The sequence below is a fragment of the Mytilus galloprovincialis genome, chromosome 1, assembly GCF_965363235.1.
Source record: "Mytilus galloprovincialis chromosome 1, xbMytGall1.hap1.1, whole genome shotgun sequence".
Lineage (NCBI taxonomy): Eukaryota > Metazoa > Mollusca > Bivalvia > Mytilida > Mytilidae > Mytilus > Mytilus galloprovincialis.
Genome location: NC_134838.1, coordinates 119,618,710 through 119,644,072, shown reverse-complemented (window position 1 = coordinate 119,644,072; position 25,363 = coordinate 119,618,710). Strand labels below are relative to the sequence as shown.

The 25,363-nt window shown below is 31.5% G+C and overlaps 1 protein-coding gene across 3 annotated transcripts in view; it reads right to left on the bottom strand.

Moving 5' to 3' along the window:
* Positions 1-25,363, bottom strand: part of LOC143054871 (HEAT repeat-containing protein 1-like) — a 39,691-nt gene that overhangs the window by 11,895 nt on the left and 2,433 nt on the right. The window contains exons 3-31 of one of the 3 annotated variants that reach the window (XM_076227955.1): positions 25,030-25,246; positions 24,446-24,590; positions 23,820-23,921; positions 22,745-23,002; positions 20,845-20,930; positions 19,916-20,179; positions 19,414-19,521; positions 18,508-18,727; positions 17,908-18,000; positions 17,254-17,339; positions 16,359-16,546; positions 15,753-15,916; positions 14,870-15,016; positions 14,271-14,424; positions 11,862-12,010; positions 10,614-10,797; positions 9,938-10,113; positions 9,353-9,541; positions 8,444-8,674; positions 8,146-8,274; positions 7,769-7,863; positions 7,424-7,573; positions 6,654-6,757; positions 4,682-4,803; positions 4,179-4,307; positions 3,576-3,824; positions 2,823-2,949; positions 1,758-1,927; positions 679-846 (exon numbers count right to left, since the gene is read on the bottom strand). In XM_076227955.1, coding sequence (XP_076084070.1) covers positions 679-846; positions 1,758-1,927; positions 2,823-2,949; positions 3,576-3,824; positions 4,179-4,307; positions 4,682-4,803; positions 6,654-6,757; positions 7,424-7,573; positions 7,769-7,863; positions 8,146-8,274; positions 8,444-8,674; positions 9,353-9,541; positions 9,938-10,113; positions 10,614-10,797; positions 11,862-12,010; positions 14,271-14,424; positions 14,870-15,016; positions 15,753-15,916; positions 16,359-16,546; positions 17,254-17,339; positions 17,908-18,000; positions 18,508-18,727; positions 19,414-19,521; positions 19,916-20,179; positions 20,845-20,930; positions 22,745-23,002; positions 23,820-23,921; positions 24,446-24,590; positions 25,030-25,246 — 4,604 coding nt within the window. Of the gene's footprint in view, positions 1-678; positions 847-1,757; positions 1,928-2,822; positions 2,950-3,575; positions 3,825-4,178; positions 4,308-4,681; positions 4,804-6,653; positions 6,758-7,423; positions 7,574-7,768; positions 7,864-8,145; positions 8,275-8,443; positions 8,675-9,352; positions 9,542-9,937; positions 10,114-10,613; positions 10,798-11,861; positions 12,011-14,270; positions 14,425-14,869; positions 15,017-15,752; positions 15,917-16,358; positions 16,547-17,253; positions 17,340-17,907; positions 18,001-18,507; positions 18,728-19,413; positions 19,522-19,915; positions 20,180-20,844; positions 20,931-21,661; positions 21,743-22,744; positions 23,003-23,819; positions 23,922-24,445; positions 24,591-25,029; positions 25,247-25,363 lie in introns of those variants that run through there. The other 2 variants (XM_076227964.1, XM_076227968.1) reach the window with 2 other exon arrangements.

The window sequence follows — 25,363 nt, the reverse complement described above, 5'->3', positions numbered from 1 at the left end:
ACACATACATTATGCACCATTATCACACATTTTTGAATACTTAATCTCATGTCAACTTTTTATAATATGCAAACATAACATGATTACCTTTTTTAAGATTATATTATTTTTAAAGAGATTTAATAAGAAGATTAAATATATTTTTATTTAAATTCAGTCATTGTATTTTGATAAAGATAAAACTGTTTAATACTTTACCTTTTTAGCAAGATGCTTTCAACATGTTTAAAACCCCAATAATGTTATGTTAAAAGTCATATAAAGTAAAAAAAAATGTATCTTTCATGTTTAAAAAAAATAATACGAAAATTCTGTTGAGAACTCCAGGAACACAAATTAATCATCAAATTCAGACTGAACATTTCAAACTTCTCATACAGTAAGTGCCATGAGTAATCTAATTTCTTATCTTTAATTTTATGAACATATAATGTTCTTGTGAAAATGTTAATTTCTACAGTAGTTTTCAATACTATAAGGCAATTCTCAAGGGAGGCAACTCATCTAATTAGATATTTAAACTATTCAATATATTCTTTTTATCACAAATCATTTATTTTTTACGTCATACTTAATTGTGTCAGTTCTTTAATTAATTAATTTATAACTTTTTGAAAAATTTGATAAATAAAAGTATATCAAAAGTAACAAAAACATAATAAGTAGTTTAGTACTTACCTTATCTAAGAGTTCACAGATCTTATGAAACAAAGCTCTCCAGAATTTGGCTGTTGGTTTATCAGAATGTTTCTCTACAGATTTAGATAGCTGAGCCAGACAACCCATGATTACTTCTAATAACTTCTGGAAATCCTGCTGTAAATCTTCATTTAATTCTCTTGATACCTACAAAAATCAAAAATCTTACTAACAATTATAATTATACTCAAATTCTACATTATTACATATTTTAAGTAGTTTTTTTCCAGCTAGACTCAAACATATGTAGTTACCTGTGACACCAAAGTTGAACTTGTGAAGAGAGATACCAATAGTTATTATGGTTCATAACATTTTCGCAAATATAGCCTATTTATACTATAATTTTCACTCTAGGTACAGACAAACCTGTATATCTTGAAAAGTTTTAAAGTATGGCTGAACCTAGATAAATAAAATTTAAATATATTTTAAGTTTCACAATATTAAAACTAGATTTTGCTATTCATTCATGAGGGTCATTCATATGTCATTGTTTTCATTCCTGCAGAAGGTGCCAAAATAAACTCAGATGGGAAAGAAGTTTGAGAAGCTCCACTCATATAATACATGTTGTGAGTTGTAAAGATTTAAATGGACAATAGATGGACAATAGACATCTGCCAAAAATAGGCAATTTAAACTGTGTAACTTAGAAGACAGTATCAAATGAAACTTGTGTGTTTGTTTATTTAGCTATCTTCTGCATACTAAAACAACATGCCAATCACAATCTAGGTTAGTTTTCAATTTTCTGAAACATGGACTTTATATAACTATTATATATTTAGGTGCTGTCATGCCTTAAAATGTACCTAGATGCATCAATATGTCTGTTCTCGTAGTAGATTTTGTGGTGTAAAATCGGCAATATTTTCAAATTCCTTTAAATAAACCTTAATATTTACATTTTCAGTAAGCTGTAATAATAAAATTGTTATCTGGGACAAGAAAGTTGAACTTGAAAGTTTAACTTGAAAGGAGAGAAATTCACATTAGCAGTTACCTGTGACAGGAAAGTGGAATTTGTAGGGAGATCAATTCATTTTAACAGTTACCTGTGACAGGAAAGTTGAATTTGTGAAGAGAGAAATCAGCAGTTGTAAAGATTCATATCTAAAGTGTCTCAGTTGTTTAGCTGTGTGAAACTGTACATTAAACAGTTCTACATCATCTTTCTTTAGTTGTCCCAGAGATTTTGGAAGAGATACTGTCTTTGCTGAAGACTCTGTAAAATAAATATCATAAATATTAAAATGGTCAATTTGTTCAAAAAATTGTATACTCTCCAATATTGTCAACTAATCAATCAATTATGACATCATTTTTAATAATTATGATCATGTATAGTAACAAGTGCAACATGTATAACTAACAAAAGCTTTAAGGTTGTACTTCAAATTGTGTATGACTTGAACCTAAAGGAATGTTAAGAGTAAACTTTATTGAACCAACTCAACTCATTTTAAAATTATCACCATTCACAGTTGTTTCCACTAGTTATTCTATTAGCAGTATAATTAATATCAACATCAAATTTAGGGGATTTATTCTTGCTCCAAAAAGATTGCAACTAAAAAAAAAAAATATATTAATATTTTTTGCATAAATTTTTTGGGGGAAAGACAAGACTTTTTTCTTCAATAATTGTCAAGGCCTTGGTAGCCAAGATTTCTTATTAGTTGAAATACTATTTCACTAGCCTACTACTAAAGGGTGTTTTAATGACCTTGACTTCCCTTTACTCTGTTAAGTGCCGCAATTGGCAGGAGTATTTGTCTCCAAACTTAATTGACTAAGATTGTCAGTTTATTTCACAGGTAACTAGTGCTTTAAGGATCTTTGCCTACCTCTATCAATAAAAAATGGCTGCCATACAAATAGCTAACTGTGCTGTATTAAAGTGGTGTTAAACACCTATCAATAAAATGAAAGGAAATGCCTTGCTAGAACTTTGTCTTTTAACACTTAGCACAAATGGGCATTTTTAGCAAAGCTAAACATAATCAATAAAAAATCAGTTAACACTCACACATACAAACACTATAACAAAGAAAATTTCTGTAAATTTTTGTTTCATGTTTAGTTCAATCTTAAAAATTGTAAAGCTCAAGAGGTCTTACCCATGTCTTTATCATCTGGAAGCTTCATTATGTAATCAATAATATCTGTAGCAGCTGACAGTTGTACAGGCAAAGTAAAATGGCTGCACAGGTTTAATCTGAACTCCCTGTCTGGTGCAGAGTCGATCTAAAAATAGAAAGATTTAGCTAATAATATCTGTGGCAGCCGACAGTTGTACAGGCAAAGTAAAATGGTTGCACAGATTTAATCTGAACTTCCTGTCCAGTGCAGACTCAATCTAAAAATAGAAAGATTTAGTTTATAATATCTGTGGCAGCCGACAGTTGTACAGGCAAAGCAAAATGGCTGCACAGATATAGTGAAATCTCTAGTGGTAGCAAATATGATTTTTTTTTAATCCTTGAATAGAAAGTTTATTGTAAATTCAGAAATTATTGTAAGGTTTTTTATAAATGCAAATAATGCGAATGGATTAGTATCGCAATTAATAAAACTCCCATTCTGATAACTGAAAAATAGACCTGTATGCAGATTTTTTCAAAATCGCAATGATTAAACTTGCATTTTTGTCTATTCTTGAAATATCACGATAATAAATGCATACAATAATTTCTGAATTAACAGTATACCTTATCAAATATAAAAACATTGTTATCTTTGGAACATAATGGAAAAGATTGAATTCAAGCTCTGAACATACATTTTACTGCTGGTGACTTTTATAAAAAAAATCTTTTTTAGTATAATCAGTAGGCTTATAAACTTCAAAACATTTTCAAGTGAAAACTAACCTTTTCTGAGCTTTCATCCTCATTGTCCACTACTGGTCCTTTACTGACCACTTGTTCTGTCATTAGTAACAATGTTCTCCACAGATAAGATACATCACCCTCTATAGATACTAGTTTTGTAAACAACATCAGACGACGGTGATTTGGTATATGTGGGAAGGCATCAACAAATACACGAATCACCATGGTGATGACATCTTCTGGTTTGTTAGATACAGTCCTGTGTACCCTTTTTCTTTGTCCACATGCCTAGAAAGTAAATATTAGATTTATTCATATTTCTACAACTACAAAATTAACTTAAAATACACATATATCATATGTACAATGTAGGAAGAATTTATCAATCAGAATACGTTAGTCCCACATTGTTTACACAGCGTGTCAATGTAAAGTTCAAATGATAAAAACAACAAGTGTTTAGGAAATATATCAATTCTGTGTATATCTTTCCACTTCAAAATTAACTACTAAAGTCTACATATATTGCATGAAGAAAGTTCAACCTACTGGTTTGAATTTTGAAAACAATGTTTGAGACATTTGGAATATGCCTTTAAAGAAAACAGGATTACTTAATTTCAACAGTATTATTGTACTTACAGTAACTAATGCTGGTATAACTGTCTCTAGTATTCTACTAATAATATGGAAGCTGTAAGCATCATCCTGTTTAAGTATCGTATCTCCCATGAATGTAAACACAGACATTATATTGTGTAACAGTTTTTCCTGTAAATTATGTAAATTGAGAAATAAGAGTATACATATCTTCAAGCATAGGGTCAGGGGGCAAGGTAGAATAATTATGTTGTTCCCTCACTACTCCCTTTTCATCCATCAAATTGAAGTACCTTTACCACAACTGCACGATTACTTCATTTACTGTTCTGATTTACTTTAAAAATAAATTCACGACTTTTTTTTATTAAGACTTGAAGAACACATGTCTCACATAGGTATTATTTTTAACATTCCTTTTTCATTTTTTTTTCATTTTGACCACTTTTCAAAATAGTATGTATGTTTAAAATTAGAAAGGACCATATTTGACACATAAAAAAATAATAATTATTAAGCAGGACTATATTTTATATTCCACTTACAGGGTAAAGTTCTGCAGCTACTGTTAGAACCAGTAATGCCTGATGATGTGTCTGTGGATTGTCAGAACTTCTCACACACTGTACAATCAATTCCATGTTAAAAGTTTGTTCTGGTATTAGTTCTAAAAATAAAATGAACAATTTAGTAAAGATTAAAAACCAAACAATTAGAGCTCTAAAATTGGTCAATAGGTCTTACATTCCATTTAAGATGTACTATAAGAAAAATCCTTGAAGAGAGGATACTTTGAGATGTTGCATGTTTATGTGGATTTTAGCAATTGTGAAGGGAGGTTAAAAGAACGTATATTATTAAACATATCTTGATATCTATTCAACTGAAAATAACATTTATTTTAATGTCGTACTAAGACCTATCATTGATTTGACAACAGTTTTTCTCTCATCTACATTTTTAATCCACATTCACCTTATAAAACAATGGAAGATATTACCAGGTGTAAGGTGCTTATAACTTATTTTTGTGTTTGATCCACATCCACTTTGCTACAAACATTGTGGATTAATGTCAGTTGTCAGGTGTTATAAAAGATCTGAAATACTTACTTTGTGTTTGATCCACATCCACTTTATTACAAACATGGTGGATTAATGCCGGGTGTTTATAACTTACTTTGTTTTTGATTCTCATTCACTTTACTACAGACATGGTGGATTAATACTGGGTGTTTATAACTTACTTTGTTTTTGATCCTCATCCACTTTACTACAGACATGGTGGATTAATGCCGGGTGTTTATAACTTACTTTGTGTTTGATCCACATCCACTTTACTACATACATGGTGGATTAATGCCGGGTGTTTATAACTTACTTTGTGTTTGATCCACATCCACTTTACTACATACATGGTGGATTAATGCCGGGTGTTTATAACTTACTTTGTTTTTGATCCACATCCACTTTACTACAGACATGGTGGATTAATGTTGGGTGTTTATAACTTACTTTGTGTTTGATCCACATTCACTTTACTACAGACATGGTGGATTAATGCCAGGTGTTTATAACTTACTTTGTGTTTGATCCACATTCACTTTACTACAGACATGGTGGATTAATGCCGGGTGTTTATAACTTACTTTGTGTTTGATCCACATTCACTTTACTACAGACATGGTGGATTAATGCTGGGTGTTTATAACTTACTTTGTGTTTGATCCACATTCACTTTACTACAGACATGGTGGATTAATGCCGGGTGTTTATAACTTACTTTGTGTTTGATCCACATTCACTTTACTACAGACATGGTAGATTAATGCCGGGTGTTTATAACTTACTTTGTGTTTGATCCACATTCACTTTACTACAGACATGGTGGATTAATGCTGGGTGTTTATAACTTACTTTGTGTTTGATCACATTCACTTTACTACAGACATGGTGGATTAATGCCGGGTGTTTATAACTTACTTTGTGTTTGATCCACATTCACTTTACTACAGACATGGTGGATTAATGTTGGGTGTTTATAACTTACTTTGCGTTTGATCCACATTCACTTTACTACAGACATGGTGGATTAATGCTGGGTGTTTATAACTTACTTTGTGTTTGATCCACATTCACTTTACTACAGACATGGTGGATTAATGCCGGGTGTTTATAACTTACTTTGTGTTTGATCCACATTCTTTTTACTACAGACATGGTGGATCAATGCCGGGTGTTTATAACTTACTTTGTGTTTGATCCACATTCACTTTACTACAGACATGGTGGATTAATACTGGGTGTTTATAACTTACTTTGTATTTGATCCACATCCACTTTACTACAGACATGGTGGATTAATGCCGGGTGTTTATAACTTACTTTGTGTTTGATCCACATCCACTTTACTACAGACATGGTGGATTAATGCCGGGTGTTTATAACTTACTTTGTGTTTGATCCACATCCACTTTACTACAGACATGGTGGATTAATGCCGGTGTTTATAACTTACTTTGTGTTTGATCCACATCCACTTTACTACAGACATGGTGGATTAATGCCAGTATTAATTGTTTAATATATTCTCCTGAAGAGTGATCATCTGATTCCAAAATCCTGCAATGAACATAATACACCTTATTGCTATTTGTTCGCCATTGATAGACATTACAGAAGTTTGTGTAAAGTTTTGATGTAACAAGAGAAAATGTCTGAAACAAAAATGGAAAAGTGATTGTTGTATGACGCAAATAGTTAAAGTGTCACAATTTCTCAGGTCCAGTGTCTCAAATTCCCAAATAAAGATAAGTTCTATTATTTAAACTTGTACTGAAATAGGAGAAATTTAAACTAGCATTTTGCCTGGCAATCAAACTAACTTGGTTACCTTACGATCAGGAAGGACAAATACCAAGATTAAAATTTTGTACACCAGACTCATGCTTTGATGCAACAGACTCTTCAGTTCTTGGTATTTTGAAAAATTTAAAGTTTTGTAAAAATGTTATTCATAACAACGACCATATTAATATGGCACTTACACTTCTAGAGAGGGGGTATAAAACAGATCAGTTATCCTGGACATAAATAAAAGTCGATTGGCAAGATAACATGATAAGTTATCCTTACATAGAAATAAATTTGAAGCAGATCCTAGATAGTTAATCCTTACCTAACATATAAGGTTGAAGAAGATGAGCAGAAGAACATAGATGATTAAACCCTTACCCAGAATAAGTTGGAGCAATTCCTTTAAAAAAAACATGCTAATTATTTGCTTACCTAGACATAAGGTTGAAGCAGACTGGCAGAAGAACATGATAATTATCCAACTTCTTCTTCTCTTGCACAGATTCTAAGATCACAGTTACTCGTTGCCATGACAAACTCTCAAACTCATCTTCCTTTGGTTTGACTATCTCTGATGGCCTGCTATAAATGATTAAACAAACACATGATAGAAATTTTTTCAAGTATTTTCTTTATATGGATTGACCGATTGTTATTTTAATGCCACTTTCAACACTAATGTACTATTTCGAGGCTATCAGTTTTTATTGGTTGAGAAAGCTAGAGTGCATTGTCTAGACTATTGTTACAAGTGTTTAAGATTTTTCAATAAATCACCTTTTCTTCCTTTTAGCTTCCCTTAGGGTTCCAACATTTGTTACACTAAGACACTGTTCCAACTCATCAGCAACATGGCTACCATCTAGTGGGAGCTGAAATATAATGTATATAATTTTAAGCTACCTGCATGATCTGAATACATACTGAAAATTAACTGGACCAACTTTTGTATAATTTTGCCAAAATTTCAAATTTTCAGGGGGAGAGAATTTTAAAAAAAAAATATGTTAGGTTCATTTATTTTCATCTCCATCCATACTTCATATCCTTTTTGTTTAAATTCTGAACAGCTAGTTGTTTATTTGGCTAGAAAATTACTTGCCATTTTGTCTTTAATTCCATTTGAACAATAAACTGCAAAATCTAGTACTCACATGTCTGAGAACCTTCCTAATAGAAGAGGGTACATAGGTATTCTCTGACTCTGTCCACAGGGAATATAGAGTTGATAGAATTTTCTTCTGTGATTCCAAGTGCAGGGATGTATACAAATCTTTTGTTATCTGAAAACAAACATGAAATGCTTTTAATTTCAAAATTTTGATAAATTGCTTGATATTAAATGGTCCAATATGACTTTACCATTAAGGCTCATGTGTGGAATTAAACAGCATTTTTGAAAAGTTTGGAAGAATTGAAAATCTCAAAAATTCAATCAGACGAATGTCTTACCATATAAATAGTAAATTGTTGAATAGTATCTGCATTATCATCTATACACACAGCAGATTTCAAGGCAGCCATTAACACAGGGATTCCATCAGAGTCTATGACCTCTCCAAACTCAGGGTCAAATCTCTCCAAAATCATCTTACAACAGTCAAATAATACTTTCGATTTATTTCCATCTTCCAGTGCCTTCAAATCTTGCTGTAGCTTAGGTAACAAAGATGTCAGAATTTTCTGTAAATAAAGTAAGAGGACAGTTATAATGATACAAGACTACTTTAAAAATGAAAATTAAGCAATATCACTGAATCCCAGGTGTAGCTATAGGTTAAAAATAGATCCTAAACTTCTTATACACTAACCAAGTGTACTGGATACTCATATCGGTCTGACAGAATAAAATAAATCCATAAAAAAAACCTACATGGTCGCAACTTGTCATAACTTTACCTTCTATCATCATTGAAACAAGTCTTTGTTACTTTGTTCAAAACCTTCTTTTATATAAGTATGGAGTCGTGTCATTGTACTGGTCAAGAACCAGTTACTGACAGAAATTCATAGTTTTTCTCAAATAACTTTTTACAGGAAATACTTAGGGCAATATTCCTTTTTAAAACGAAAAAGGTTTCCAAAACATAAATCTAGAACCATAAACTCAGAATTTAATTCCTTTTATAAACAGAGAAAAGCTACTCTTTCATCATTTGCATGTATTTAACATACTCTGCTATCAATGCTTATATCATAGCTGCTTGCTTCACATCTAACCTGCTATCAGTGTTATGAGTTTTGGTATTATTTCTTTGCTTTACCTAACCCATTATCACTATTTCAGCTAGTCTTTTTACACTGCCTTAGAATTACCCTGCTATTATTATTACAGCTTTGACTTCATTGTTTTACACCTACCCTGCTATGACAATGCTTAATCAACTCCAACAAAGATTTCTGTATGAAGTGAGGGGTAGATTTATCACTTATAACATCTAGGATCATTGTTAGAGCTTCTTCTTTGTTGGTTTGCGTTAAAGACTGTCTCTTCTTCTTGGGTGTTTTCTCTTTTTCTTCATCCATAGTTTTGAAAACTGCTTTCATCACCTAAAATAAATCAGCAGGAATATGTCAAATGTCATTCAATGAGTTAATTATTACCTAACATTAAATCAGGTTAACCAAAAACTTCTTTTTAGAGAAATAAAAAGTACTTGTCATGTCATTTTCAAAAGAGTAATATATCAAGTCTGATGAGATTAAAAACATTCCCATAACTCTATTTACATCAAAGTAAGGTGAAATTACACTTGACTGAAATTTTTGAATAGTAATAGATTTGGGAATACTCATATACTATAGATTTGACAAATGGAATGTTAGGGCATTTTTTTATTTAGACATTTCAAATTAAATTCAAATAAACTATGACAAACATAACATTTCATTTTTCCTTTTTTTGTAAAAATTTAGAAACAATATTTAAAACAAATGCTTAATTACAGATTCAATGAACTCAGGGTCAGCCACAATTTCTGGTAGACATCTGAGCACTTTCTTGATGACAGGACTGAAGGCCGATTCCTCCATCTTGTTCTGAACGATCTGTAGACACTGCACAGACATCTCACGAATGGACTTGTTAGAACTACTTGTTGTCAGTAATAGATTAAGTATTGCTGAAATAAATTGAAATATCATTTTCAAATTCATTGTTTCTGTTAACCATGTACTGGGTACATGGTTCACTGGGTACATGGTTCAAAACTAGAAAGCTTCTTCTATTTAAAGTAGTTTGCTAAAAAAAACAAGAATGTGTCCCCAGTACACGGATGCTCCATTTGCACTATCATTTTCTATGTTTGACCTTGAAAATGAGTGAAAATCTCTAATTTGGCATTAAAACTAGAAAGATCATATCATAGGAACATGTGTACTAAATTCAAATTGATTGGACTTCAACTTCATCAAAAACTACCTTGACCAAAAACTTTAACCTGGGATGAACAGACGAACCGAGGAACAGACAAACGAAAGAACAGACGGACGCACAGACCAGAAAACATAATGCCCATAAATGGGGCATAAAAAATACACACAGATCTAGATTTATAAGATCAAAGAGAAAAATAAAATGTTTATAAATGACAACATTTAACAACCAATATATCCATATTACCTGTAGTCCAGTCAGTTTCTGTAAAGCTGTCAGCTCTCAATTCCTGGAGGTGTATTTTACCAATCTGTAACGCTCTGGCTTGTAATGGTAGTGAGACTTCAAGCTTTGTTTCAGTGGTGTTACAATGCTGGGTCCAAAGTAGACCTAGGAATCTAAAGAGTAGGTCTGAATCTGGGAAAACAACCTGTGAAAAAATAATACAGTTGAAACTTCTTCAATATAGTAAAATTAGGGTAGAAATCTAAGCAGTAAGTCTAGCAATTGCTCTTGGAAAACATGTGAAAAATACTTCAATTGAATGCTTATTTTTGCAATTTTATTGGGGTGTATAAGAGTTGATTACCTAAGCACATTTTGTATGGAGCACATTATAAAATAACACTGAAAGTTTTTTATTTATTTTTCCTTCTCAGTTTTAACCAAATTTTTTTCAAATGTTACAGGCAAGAAAATCCTGATAAGATCAACTTCAAATGAGAGTCTAAAGTATATGAGAATAAGAGGATCGGAACAACTGATTAACAACAAGATGGTCTCAATAATCAACTTCTGTAAAGTTTTGTCAAAAAAGTGTATTTTACTGTTTTGTGAACAAATCACAAATAAATGTTGTTTCTCATAAACTTAAAGTTAGTTATGAAGTTGTTTATTCATCACTTCTATTAGCAGATCTCTCAAATACTGACTTGTCTCATTGGCACTCATACCACATCTTCTTTTATCGTTCCTCCTATACATTTCTAGGAATATGATTGGTTAAAAGTGTCAGTGTGGAGACCGTGTATATTTAATATTAGGTTAGTAGGGAGGTGTTGCTTATTTCATACACGGTTAGTAGTGGTGTAACGTCTCTTTATATTCCATATTAGGTTAGAAGGGAGGCGGGGCTTATGTCTTACACGGTTAGTAGTGGTGTTACGTCCCTTTATAAAAACAAACAGAACTGAGAAAAAATCTTAAAGGTTTCAACAGACAAAGAAATTGATGATTAAGATTGAAGTAAAATCATAAAACACTTCACTCTTAACCCATGTGGAATTTACTGACCCCATATATATCCTATTAGGTCACTAGCACACTATGTAACTAATAATATCTATTTGTCAAGCTGAATTATTCCAAATGTCTTTTTGAAGAGTTGATGAGTTACCTTGAAAGTTTCTGAGATAAAATTTCTAAATGGCAATGAACAATATTTATGAAAAGAATTTACCTTCAAAGTCTCAGGATCAAGTAAGACTTACTAACCTCCACGGTCTCTTTAAATAAATCTCTGAATGACTCTGCACAAGAAAACGCCTGTGTCGCTTTGTCTAATATATAATCAAACATTTCTACTAACACAACAAGAATCTGATCTTCTGCATTTGTATTGCCATGGTAATACCAGTAATTTACTGAAATATATAAAAACCACAGTTCAAAATTTTGTGTATTACTCTAATCTATGATCTTCTTTGGATGAATCTTTGAATAGCAATTGTATTATGAACTAGAATGTGTCCATAGTAAATGAAGCCCCACTCGCACTATCATTTTCTATGTTTAGTGGCCCATGAAATTGGGGTAAAAACTTTAATTTGTCATTAAAATTAGAAAGATCATATCACAGGGAACATGTATACTAAGTTTCAAGTTGATTGGACTTCCAACTTCATCAAAAACTACCTTGACCAAAAACTTTAACCTGAAACTTGCACTAATTTTTTATATGTTCAGTGGACCATGAAATTGGGGTCAGAACTCTAATGTGGCATTAAAATTAGAAAGATCATATCATAGGGAACATGTATACTAAGTTTCAAGTTGATTAGACTTCAACTTCATCAAAAACTGCCTGGACCAAAAATTTTAATTTGAAGTGGTACAGACAAATGAATGGACGGACAAACTAACAGACGAATGAACGAACAGATGAAAGGACACACAGACCAAAAACATAATGCCCCTCTACTATTGTAGGTGGGGCATAATATCATAGGTGGGACATAAAAACTTAAATATAATAAGGCTTAAATTAAAATATTGATTGTTTGCCCTTTACCGACCGACCCTATAAATTCGTTGCGCCTGAAAATCTTTTATTTGTATTTACCAGCAAGATTTTATTTTATTTTATTTTTTCCTTCCTACCAAAAATCTTATAGTTGTATTTCCCGCTCAAAACTATTTTATCCGGAATTCTCGGGTTTTATCTTTAACGGATAAAGTTTAGTCCGTTTGGTATCACCTGAGCGTTTGACATGAACACTTGCATTTGAAGTTTCAAAGCATTTGTTTGAAATCGATGTTCAGCATGTGAACGCTTCCTGAAATCATGATATGACGTACGCTACTCTGTACCTTTATACTTAAAGAGCAGGGTTCATTTACAAATAAGTTTGTTTGATACAAAATTATCAACGTGTGTACAAACTAATATGTGAACAGACACGTGTTGTATTCTTTGTAGGGATGGCCTTTTGTGATCCGCAGATCGGGATGATTATGTTAACGATGCCGCTATATTATTTATATCTGATTTGAATCAAACGTGACAAAACCCTGTAAAGTGGAGAATATCTGGCAGTAAAATCGCCAAGTTGTCCATACAGATCATTTATAAATGCGATGTAAAATACGTGACAATTGTCAGAGTTTTAAGTCTTGTAGCATTTTTATTGGAAACAAGGGCACACACGATGTTTTTTAACACTCTAGGGACTTTTTCTACTAGTTATGTATGTCTGTCCGGACATATCTTATCAGTACAAAGTTATCTTTTACAGAAAATCTTAAGGTAAGCATACAAGGTACGTAGTACAGAATATAAGTGCAAGTTCAAACTCTTCAAAGTTCCAGGCATATAAACGTTGAAGATATGCGGCACAGCTCTATATTTTGATATTTTAAAACAAAATAGTACTGTGCATATGAATTAGCTTCACATTCTACGTGATATTTTTTTTTTAAACTAATAGTCCCAGAAAACTTATTTGCAAAAAAAACCGGACACAAATGACATTATGCAGAGTTTGTATCTATAAAATAAAATATTATACCTACCTGCCTACCCATGACAAATAATATACCGAGCCAAGTTATTTTTTTGGGGAAAAAAATAAAATATTTTACCTACCTACCTACCCTGTTTCAAAACATAGGGTCGGAAAAGGGCAAACAAACAATATTTTAATTTAGGCCTAACCAAAAAAAATCTTAATTATAAGATTTTCATGACTATAACCATAGAGTACTGATTTCAATAGATGAAAAGCTTTTATCAATACAAATGAAAAAGATATATTCCTATTCTTTTACTGTTAAACTTTGATTTTTATAAACTAAGAAAACATCACCTTGGTAACCAATTTAGAGGATATTTTAACGATAAATAAACAAACCACATTACAAATGGTCAATTTATTATCATAATAAATTAAATTAAAATCATGAATTTGAGATTTTTAAAATTTTTTGTTTGTTTTTTAGAATCATAAATTTTGATTATAGAATGAGGAAGAATCATAAATTTTGATTATAGAATGAGGAAATTTCCTCATTCTATAATCAAAATTTATGATTCTAAAAAACAAACAAAAAATTTTAAAAATCTCAAACAATGAAAATTGGTGTCTATTAGGAACTCTGTCACATTTAAAACCAAATTGTATTTACCATCCTTGAGCTTTTTAGGTAAGGTAATGGCTGCCATCATCCTGTTTAAGATAGACAGGACAAGTGTGAAACTAATTGTCTTTTCTTTAAATATCTGATTACAAGTGGTGTCTATTGCTTTGCTGATTGTAGTTATTTCTCCATCTCCCTTAATCTGTAACATAAAAAAATCTTACTTTTCCAAGTAGTATTACATGTACAACTTGTTGATATCAACATACTTTTATATAGTTAAACAAAATAGCAAATGCTGTTGACATTGGATAAGCTGGCTCATTGACCACTCATCTTACCACTATACAGGCTGTTCCTCTTTTTATTTATTTATTTGTAGAGTTCAGGGATTTGCACTAAATAATGAATTAAGTTATCACAGCTAATTGTGACCTTTGAAAATATCTAAATCTGTTTTGAAAATGTCAACATAATCAAATTGTTTCAAGAATTTGTTTGATTTCAGAATTCAGACGGCCCATGAATCGTTACATCAAATATTTTCATATAAACATCTTTTCTGAGGACCACTTGTTTTGACAATTTAACCAGTCTCCAGTATGAAGGGGAAACCTAAAACCTTATAAAAAGACATTTAAACCTACCTCTAGTTTCTTTATCATGTGTATTATCTGTAGACAGATAAAGGCCTTTTCCTTCTGGGTTTTCACCAAAGATAATAACTTGTCTAGTATCAGAAGTATGAAACACTGCCCTCTGCCATCTAAGTCTGCACTTATCCATTCAATAATCTGAAATAAAAACATAGAATCCATCATGATTTTTCAAGTTCAATTATTTTGTAAATTCACACATATAGACAAGCCAATTATAAATTTAGAGTTAAACAAAGTAAAGAATGACAGTATGAGTGACACATGTTGAGGAGAAAACTCTCATGACATACTTAAAATCAACAAATAGAACGGAGAAAAACTATTTTTATGTAAGATGAGTGTCAACATAATCACCATACTGTATACTGAATTATTCAGTTTGTTACTTTGCTGGGGTTTTATGTACCTGCCTATGCATTCAAATAATTCAATGGCAGTCTGCCGCACCTCAAGATTTTAGCATTTTGTTTTAAATATATCAGTTAAAATCCACAATGATAATTGATAACAAGATAATGACTGGCAGCATCTCTGACAATGTCTTGCATCGTTTAATTGAACATTGTAATTTTACACAAAATATAAAGTAATAAAAAGAGAGAATGGAAATGGGGAATGTGTCAAAGAAACAACAACCTGACCAAAGAGTCATCATTCTTTTAACCAGAAGGTAACAAATGTTTTGGACAGATGGTTGATTGTAATATGCTGACCATTCCATGAGGTGTGGAGGGGAGTATAAAACATGAGTGTACAAAGCATTGATAATCTGCATATACAAATATTTCCTATAAGTTGAAAGATCAAGGGACATAAGATCAAAGAATCAAATCTTTAAACCTGTAATATATATATTAAGTATATCACAAACCATATTGTCTCTCTGCTGCTCAGTACAAGCCATCAATCCATGTCCAAAACTGTCAATCATATTCTCTGCAAGATTATCATCTCCTTTATATTCCAACTTCTTTTTTCTGGGAGATTTTGGAGATTTTGGTGATTTGATAGGTGATCCAGATGTTTTCTGAATACCTATGTAAAAATTGGATTTGATCAAAAATTGAAATACAATTAAGGTATTAAATATGCATTTCTGATACCTGATTACACTTGTTTATAATTTTGAACCACAATATAGGATAATATAAAACTGTAAAACCAGTATTTCACAAAAGGTTTTCAAATCATAATCAGGTGTTCATCCTACAGAGTATATATCAAAGTAAACATTATAGTAAATGAAGTCTTTCAAACAGAGAATGCCTAAAAGATCTAAATTATGTAAACAGTAAAGATAAGTCTGTATGTGTGCTGTAAATATTTCCATTTATCCCATAAATTATAGTGGTATATTATCCTCTTAAATTTAGTCCAATATGTGTGGTCTTGTTGAGTGACAGGTCCATGTATATTCTCTGCAAAAAAAATCTTTTATCCAGCTATTATGCACCACTATAGCAATTGTCTCACTTACTTTTACTAACATGTTTTAAAAGTGTATGTCTCTTAGCCAAATGTGAATTGAGGATGAATGCCACATGTTCATATCCTTTCAAATCAGTTATCAGGAAAAATGGAAATAACATAAGTAGTATTTGATCATCATCATTATCATCTTCACAGCTACATAGAACTTCTAGTACTGGCAACATCATATCTTTCCTGGAAATAAAAAAAAATCAAATATATGTCAATTATTCTGACTGAACTTATTTAAAAGATATTAATGTACATAGTTTTTTAGGGAATAAATCTATTTAATATACTTGCATTTAGAAATGGTGATGAAAGTTCTATTAAATATATATTTATGAATTTATGAAGGATGCAATTTTATATCACTTTTTAATCTATTATAATTGTATTCCAAGGATTAAATTTGCTCCTTAACAAATATCATTTTCGGGAATTATGTTGTGAAATTTTGTTGGATTGCTTTCTCTCTTGACTTATACCTCAGGTCTTCTTATATTCATATTGATAGTAAAATATCATTATTGTGATGAGTCCAATTTTTTAAAAATTTTCTAATCTTATTATTAACATTTTCTGCTATAACAGTTACAATCTTTGAAGATTATATTTTTTGATTATTTCTTACAACAAATACTGAACAGAAGCGTGTTTTAGAGCTATTTTCCTAATGCAGGTAGTTTAAAGGTTTGGTTGGCTTGCTTGGTTAGTTTGAAGAACTGTTTTCTCAAGCATCTTAGTTAAGTTTTACAATTGCAATTAATAGATAGGTGAGGTTTCAGTTTGTCTAATGTTATTGGATGCTTGAGCAAACATTTAAACAAACAAGGGAAGCAAGCCAACCAAACCTGTAACCTACATGCATTAGGAAAATAGCTTTAATATCTTAATCTTACCATTGTGAATCTGTATCCACCTTTTCTAACAACAGTTTTAATACTTTCATCAATTCATCTTTCTCTGTCACCAAATCCCAGATTTTCTAAAGAAAAAAAATCTCTAATTATAAACTGTAATTTCATTCACAATGTATTTATGTTTTAGTTTCTTATGTTTTGATGTCTTATGTAAATTAAACCTAAGAATATAGTAATTTAAAAAATGCATTTATCAATGAAATCTTCCAAAAAAATATACCAATACTTTTAAAGTAAATGTGGTTCTCTTAAATGTTTATAGTAGAATTTGACTAGATATAAAAAAATAAAAAATGAAGTTTTAATCATTGTGTTGTTCATCCAGCAACAATTTTAGCATAATTATGAATATTGCATACAATTTTTGAATTTAAAGTATTTTTTTCCTAACAAGTCTTACTCCTGATACAGCCTGATCAAGAATACACAGGGAACTCTGAAACCTGTGTTCTAGAGTGGGTCTTTGTCTTATTTTAAACATTGCACAGTGACTTGCCAATGTAAATTCTCGACCTTTGCACTTTGGAAGATAGTTCTCATTGACAATCATACCACACATTTTTATTTTCATTTGAGACCACTTCATATTTTTAAGCTGTTAAGACATTTTTATAAAACCTGCAGAATACGTACTGATCCTGATTCTAAAGCAGCTTTGACAACATCTTTATCATCATCTCTAAGGCGGTTCAATAACACATCATTAACAAAGTCATTATCTGGTGCCTGAAATAAGCAGAATTCATTGTTAAGATTTAAAGTCTCATTTATATTCATAATCAGACCTAGAAACAACGTTAATAAAATCAAATAGAGGTATGTCTATGATAAAATGATACTAAAAATTCAGAAATTATTGTGTGCATTTATTATTGCAATTTCCTAATTTAAGACTAAAATGCAAGTTTATTTTTTGCGATATTGAGAAAAGTCCTGTTTAATTCTTATAAAAAAAGTTCAAAATGCGAGTTTAGATTATTGCCATTATAACTCTGTCACAGTTTTTTCAATAATAAAAGTATCCTTATAAACCTGAATCGGTAAATTTCAAGGAAACAAACACATCATATATGTAATCAACTACCACTTTAACATGGGACATATTCCCTATTTCTATTCTCAATTTTATGTAGGTATGCATGAATGGATGAATGGATCAGCATTAGTTAGATTTATAAAACCTAATGTCATTTAAATTGAAATGGTTAGTTTACTTTAAGTGACAATGTTTACCTCCTCTAGATTTTTCAATAAATACTGAGTAGCTTTTTGTCTGACTGTTGGTAGACGATGGTTAAGTGACAATGTCAGACTGGCACTTGATTCTGGTACAAGATGGTGTTGAACAGAGAATACCATCTGATTCATAAATTGTTCCATTAACTCCCTTGTCTTGTCAGATTCAGCATTCTCTAGAATGTCTTCCATACTTCTGTCAACTGCCTTGGGGTACCTTAATAATCATGAACAGTATAGATAAATGTTCACATGATGCACAGCAATGCATGTCATTCTTTCTAAGTCAAAAATCTTTTCTTCAAGGAGAAAATAGAATTGACATTTTTATTACAAATTGAAAACATAATTCTTATCTGCTTGGAGAGAGAAGAAAACAATTCATTGACCAAAACACATGCATTATATGCCATTCATAGATATCAGATATATGCTTTATTATATGATATAAATTAAGTCTTTGTTTTGTTTCAAAAAATTCTGTAACATCTTTTCAATGATTTAAAAAGAAATGTCAGCCATGTAGTTGAGAGGAAAAATAAAGAACTGAAGAAGGCCAATGGCCGAAACATCTTGAAAAATTGGTTTATTTATACTATTATCAAATAATTCTTCTATTTACATAATTATCTTTGTGTAACTGTATTTCATATCATGTGTATGCCAATACCTCTTTTGGACTTTAAATATTTGGGGTGAAAAAAATCAGTCTAATGGAGCAATTCTGATAAATGACTGCCTTATTATAATGTAAATCTTGAAGATTTCTATGACTGCTTGATATTATACTAACAAAAATTCTCAAAATAATTATTATATTTAACTTTTAATGATTGTTTAAAAAGATCATCTGATGTAATTGAACTGTGAAATGTTAGAAATCAATGTTTATGTAAATCTTACTTGGATTCCAGCATCCTCATGGTAACAGTGAATTTGTTACAGAAATCCTTCACAGCTTCTTCACGCTCAAACTTTCCGCTATATTTCATTAATTTATCCAAAATATTCCTAAAATAAAATTACATTATGTCAGAACATAGCACAATTATCAAAATTATCAAATAAAATCTTTTTTTATAAACATATCTTTTAAAATGTCACTACACACAATATTTACAACTAATATTCTGCAACCGGAAACCTTCTTAGGGTAAAGTCATTTAAAATACTGATTATCTGATATAATGTAATGAAATTTCTTCTAGAGTCAGGATACCTTTCCTTGTCTTGTTTTTAAATGAAAAAGGACTGCTATGGATCAGTCCAAATATTGAGGCTATTTTATGGTTTTTTTTATGATCAACTCATTATGACCTCCTCTATTGTCATGTTCTGTATGTATAAATTTCTCCAAAGTCCTGATATTTCGAATTCAACTCTGTTAGTAGTTTTTATCAATTACCTTATAACCACTTCATCTTGACCTTCCTCCAAAGTCACATCAGATAGAATTCTGTGTAGCACCACATTTAATTCAGTACTGCCCCCTCCTTCTATGTCTGACTCATTACTGTCACTGCCACTCGTCATGCAGTTTGTTGGTTTAATGGCAGCAGGAATCAGTCTTTCTAATAAAGCCAGTATGAACTTGTCTGACTTGTACTGGTTACATAAAGGTACCAGTGTTTCTACCAGCGCAGGTTGACTACACAGCCTCTTAAAAGCCCTGTCAATCAATACATTATTTAGATAGGCAATAGTATGATGCATTTAAAATCGGTTTACAAAAAAAAAAAAAAAATGAATGTGTACATAGTACATGGATGCCCCAATCGCACTATCATTTTCTATATGTTTAATGGACTGTGAAATTGGGGTCAAAACTCTAATTTGGCATTAAAATTAGAAAGATCATATAATAAGGAACATGTGTACTAAGTTTCAAGTTGATAAGATTTCAACTTCATCAAAAACTACCTTGACCAAAAACTTTAAACTAAAGGGGGACAGATGGGCGGATGAACGGACAAAAAAACAGACGGACGGACGGATGAAAGGAAGAACAGACGCACAGACCAGAAAACATAATGCCTATATTAAATGGGGCATAAAAATGAAATCAGACGTTCCATAAGTACCCTCCTTTTTCTGATAGGTACTGTGCAAGTATACCTATAAAAAAGTGAAATAAGTCCTGCATTTATTATATAATTAATATCACTGCAATAATTTGAAATAACAAAAATATGCAGTGAATAACGAAAATTAACACCATAAGGTATGCCATCCACATATATTTCTTTTTTCAGAATCAATCTATGTAAAGCTTATTCAAACATAACACAATAAATACATCTGACATGTGATACATAACAATAGATATGTACTAACCTTTTTGACAATCCTGTTATATTCTGTGACTGGAACATCAACAGCATACATGACAAAGCTTCTGTCAACAATCGTGGTGAAATGTACTGTGAAATAAATTTCAAATTAATCAAAAGTATTGCTAATTTCCTACTCCAGGTATTTTGTGTACAAAAATAGTACTAATTAGGAGTGAAACCTCAGACAAAACATGTTCTCTATTGTATTATATGTAAACTCTTTATTTGTTGGTTTTAATTTTTTCCTCACTTAACTATCGGGACAAAACTATAAAAAGAAAATGTAAAAATACAGATCTTTTAATACCTACTAGTTTATTCTTTATAAATTTGCATGAATCCTATATCTTTATTCTGTTAAATGTTTTATAGGTTAAGTGCAAAGGGAACATTAACTTGCAATCAGTTTAATGACACATGTGTCATTGATTATGTTTTTTATGGTTCATATATTTATTTTAGAATTCAAGATTCTTACATGCCTCAAGTATATTTGAACATGCACTAATATCAACTTGAGAAGAGAGGCTACTGTGATTGTTTTTTTTCAAAAATGAAAGTATAAATTAAGAAAAAGTTCTACCATCTTACCTTGTAGATTGTATTAAGCAGTATCCTACAAGGTTGTCAACATTGTGAAACAATTCTACCATTTTACCTTTCAGGTTGTATTCAGCAGTGTAGTCATAAGTGTATCCTACAAGGTGACCTTTTGAAACAATTCTACCATTTTACCTTACAGATTGTATTCAACAGTGTAGTCAGAAGTGTATCCTACAACTTCAAGGTGACCTTGTGAAACAGGTCTACCATCTTACCTTACAGATTGTATTCAGCAGTGTAGTCAGAAGTGTATCCTACAAGGTGACCTTGTGAAACAGGTCGGCCATTTTACCTTACAGATTGTATTCAACAGTGTAGTCAGAAGTGTATCCTACAACTTCAAGGTGACCTTGTGAAACAGGTCTACCATCTTACCTTACAGATTGTATTCAGCAGTGTAGTCAGAAGTGTATCCTACAAGGTGACCTTGTGAAACAGGTCTACCATCTTACTTTTCAGATTGTTTTCAACAGTGAAGTCAGAAGAGTATCCTACGAGGTGACCTTGTGAAACAGGTCAGCCATCTTACCTTACAGATCGTATTCAGCAGTGTAGTCAGAGGGGTATCCTACAAGGTGATCTTGTGAAACAGGTCGGCCATCTTACCTTACAGATTGTATTCAACAGTGTAGTCAGAGGGGTATCCTACAAGGTGACCTTGTGAAACAGGTCTACCATCTTACTTTTCAGATTGTATTCAGCAGTGAAGTGAGAAGAGTATCCTACAAGGTGACCTTGTGAAACAGGTCGGCCATCTTACCTTACAGATTGTATTCAGCAGTGTAGTCAGAGGGGTATCCTTCAAGATGACCTTGTGAATCAATTCTACCATTTTACCTTACAGATTGTATTCAACAGTGTAGTCAGAGGGGCATCCTACAAGGTGACCTTGTGAAACAGGTCTAATATCTTACTTTTCAGATTGTATTCAGCAGTGTAGTCAGAAGTATATCCTACAAGGTGACCTTGTGAAACAGGTCGGCCATTTTACCTTACAGTATGTATTCAGCAGTGTAGTCAGAAGTATATCCTACAAGGTGATCTTGTGAAACAGGTCACCATCTTACCTTTCAGCTTGTATTCAGCAGTGAAGTCAGAAATTTATCCTTCAAGGTGACTGTGTGAAACAGGTCTACCATCTTACCTTTCAGATTGTATTCAACAGTGTAGTCAGAAATTTATCCTTCAAGGTGACCTTGTGAAACAGGTCTACCATCTTACTTTTCAGATTATATTCAGCAGTGTAGTCAGAAGTGTATCCTACAAGGTGACCTTGTGAAACAGGTCGGCCATCTTACCTTACAGATTGTATTCAGCAGTGTAGTCAGAAGTTTATCCTTCAAGGTGACCTTGTGAAACAATTCTGCTATAATCATATATGTAGCTGCTTTGTAGTTCGGTATACTAGATTTTAACCCTTGACTGATGTGTGGTAATATCATGGCAATAAATTCTTCCTTAATGCCACCTGTTTCCATCACACCTATAGCTGTGGTCATGTAAAAGGCGAACCATGTCCTTAATTGTGGCATTGTTTCATCTACTGACTCCTGTGCCTACATAATAAATATTTAAGGTCTTTAAGTTATGGCTGATATACAATTTGTTTTATATTTCATCCATAATTGAATGGTTTATTAAATAAATTTAACTTTCAAAAAATATAACGAACTTAAACAAAATATAAATTGCATCTCTATTGTGCCAAAAAAAATCAGATAATATAACCAGGAAAATGTGGTGACTGCCAATAAGATAACTACATGTATCCTCCACAGACAAAACAATGAGAAATCAAGCTTATATAGACCAGTGTGTGTGGTCTATAAAGCAAAATATTGGTTACCCTGTATTTAATATAGCAATCTACTTTTAAAATAAATAAATAAGTTAAGTGGTTGATTGACCAACCTTTCATATCGTAAAATAAGGAAAACATAAGGTTCAAAGGGAAAAGAAGAAGTAAGATAAATAATTCAATAGATATGCAATTAAAGGTATGTCGATTTTTTCAGCACAAGTCAGGACAAGGTACAGTTTTGACATGAAAAAACTGCCACTTTATTTGAACTTAAGACAAAGTAGCCATAAATGCATGAAATTGCAAAATTTAACTTAAAAAGCAATGGGGCTATGAATTAGTGGTTTTATACCTGAAGGAGGTGCAACCCAACACCACAAAAACCATCTACATTGTTTAAAATTAAATGTTAACCTGAATGTCTTTTGTTTTTTTAGGCTAAATGTTGTTTGTCTTATCAAAATATTCCTCTCACTTAAAATGTCAAACTTTTTTCTATTTTGATTACAATAAAGTTACTGCAAGGACATTTCATTACTTTTATAATACAATGTCATTGTTTGTCATTATACCTTGATAACTTTGATCACTGTGTCACAAATCAAAGCCATAAATCCTGGATCAGTTCTACAATGGTTAACTAATGCTGACCTTGATAAATGTACTCCACTTTTCTGTGGAAAGAAAATAATAGTTATATCTATTATGGAAAGATGTAGTGTAATTATGTCATTTTTCTAAACAGTTATAGAGTTGCATTTGTCCAAGACATTGATCACATATGTTAAAATTTAAATCTGTTAAGATATGAGCCATACAAGAGATAAAAACTAAAAGAACTGCAAGTTTTCTTCAAATGATACTCCTAAATCCTAAATCTATGTTCAAGTTCTATTACCTCCCCTTATTTTTGGAGTATATTTTTGTTACATATCATACTTGTGTTCGTCTCTTTTGAGTTCTGTTGGCATAATGACATTGTAAAGGCAACAGGAAAGTATTGACGGTCAAAATAACAAGCGTCAAATTACTGTTCACCTGCTACTTTATCATAAAGAGATGAAACAAACTCATACAATGTTTTCTTCCAAGAATTTAGAAATTTGTAAAATAGTAAACGAAAAGCCATTCTAGTATTTTTATGTATTGATATCTCCCACTAACATTATAATGAATTTACATTTAATCAAAATCCTACCTGAATCTCTTCCAGCCAATCCCATTTGGTAGCAAGCTTTGAATTCAGTTTGAGAAGTTGAACCACACGTACAAATATTTTACTCTCGCTGTACGGTAACATACATAACATCAAACTGTCTACATTGTACTGGTGAATATGGTACCTGATTACAATAAAAAGAGAAACAACAGCAAACTATTTACATTGTATATGGTTTCTGTTTGCAGGAACAACAAAAAGTTATGTTATAGAATAGAGAATGGAAGCAGGGAATATGCTTCAGACAACAAACGGGCCAACAAGCAAAGAAATAGCCCAAGCCCAAGGCCACCAAGTCTGCACTAGGAAGTGGGCTTCAGCTGGACCCTTAACATTAATGTGTACTAGTTCAGAGAAATGGATGCCACACTAAACAGTTTTGACAACTTTTAAAATATTCATACTGATTAAGATTAAATGAAAATGATGTAATGTAATGTAGCTAACTTTTCTAAACAATGTTTTTCAACCACACTAAATGGAAAATGTATCAAATATTTGTGTTTTTCTTTAATTCTGAATTTAAAAAAAGTTTAAATCCATTATTAATTAAGAAATAATACCTGTATATTAGCCATTCTAATGCTTTATGTGCTGGCTTGAGAAGACAGTATGGAGATAAACGATACAGAAATCTATCGATTGTTTCGTCAAGCTTGTCATTGACTTCCTTAGTCTGTACACTTCTTTCAAAACTTAACGCGGAGTTGGCGAACAGATTTTCCTCAAATTCTTCAAAACTCTCATCAATAGTTTCTAATTCTTCAAGTCCATTAGTTCCTATAAATAAATAATTTTACCTGATATAGATGAATAAATAAACAGATGTGGGGTGAACATCAATTAGACAGGGACCCAGTATAAATATAACCAAGACATCTAGAGGGCAAAATTTCA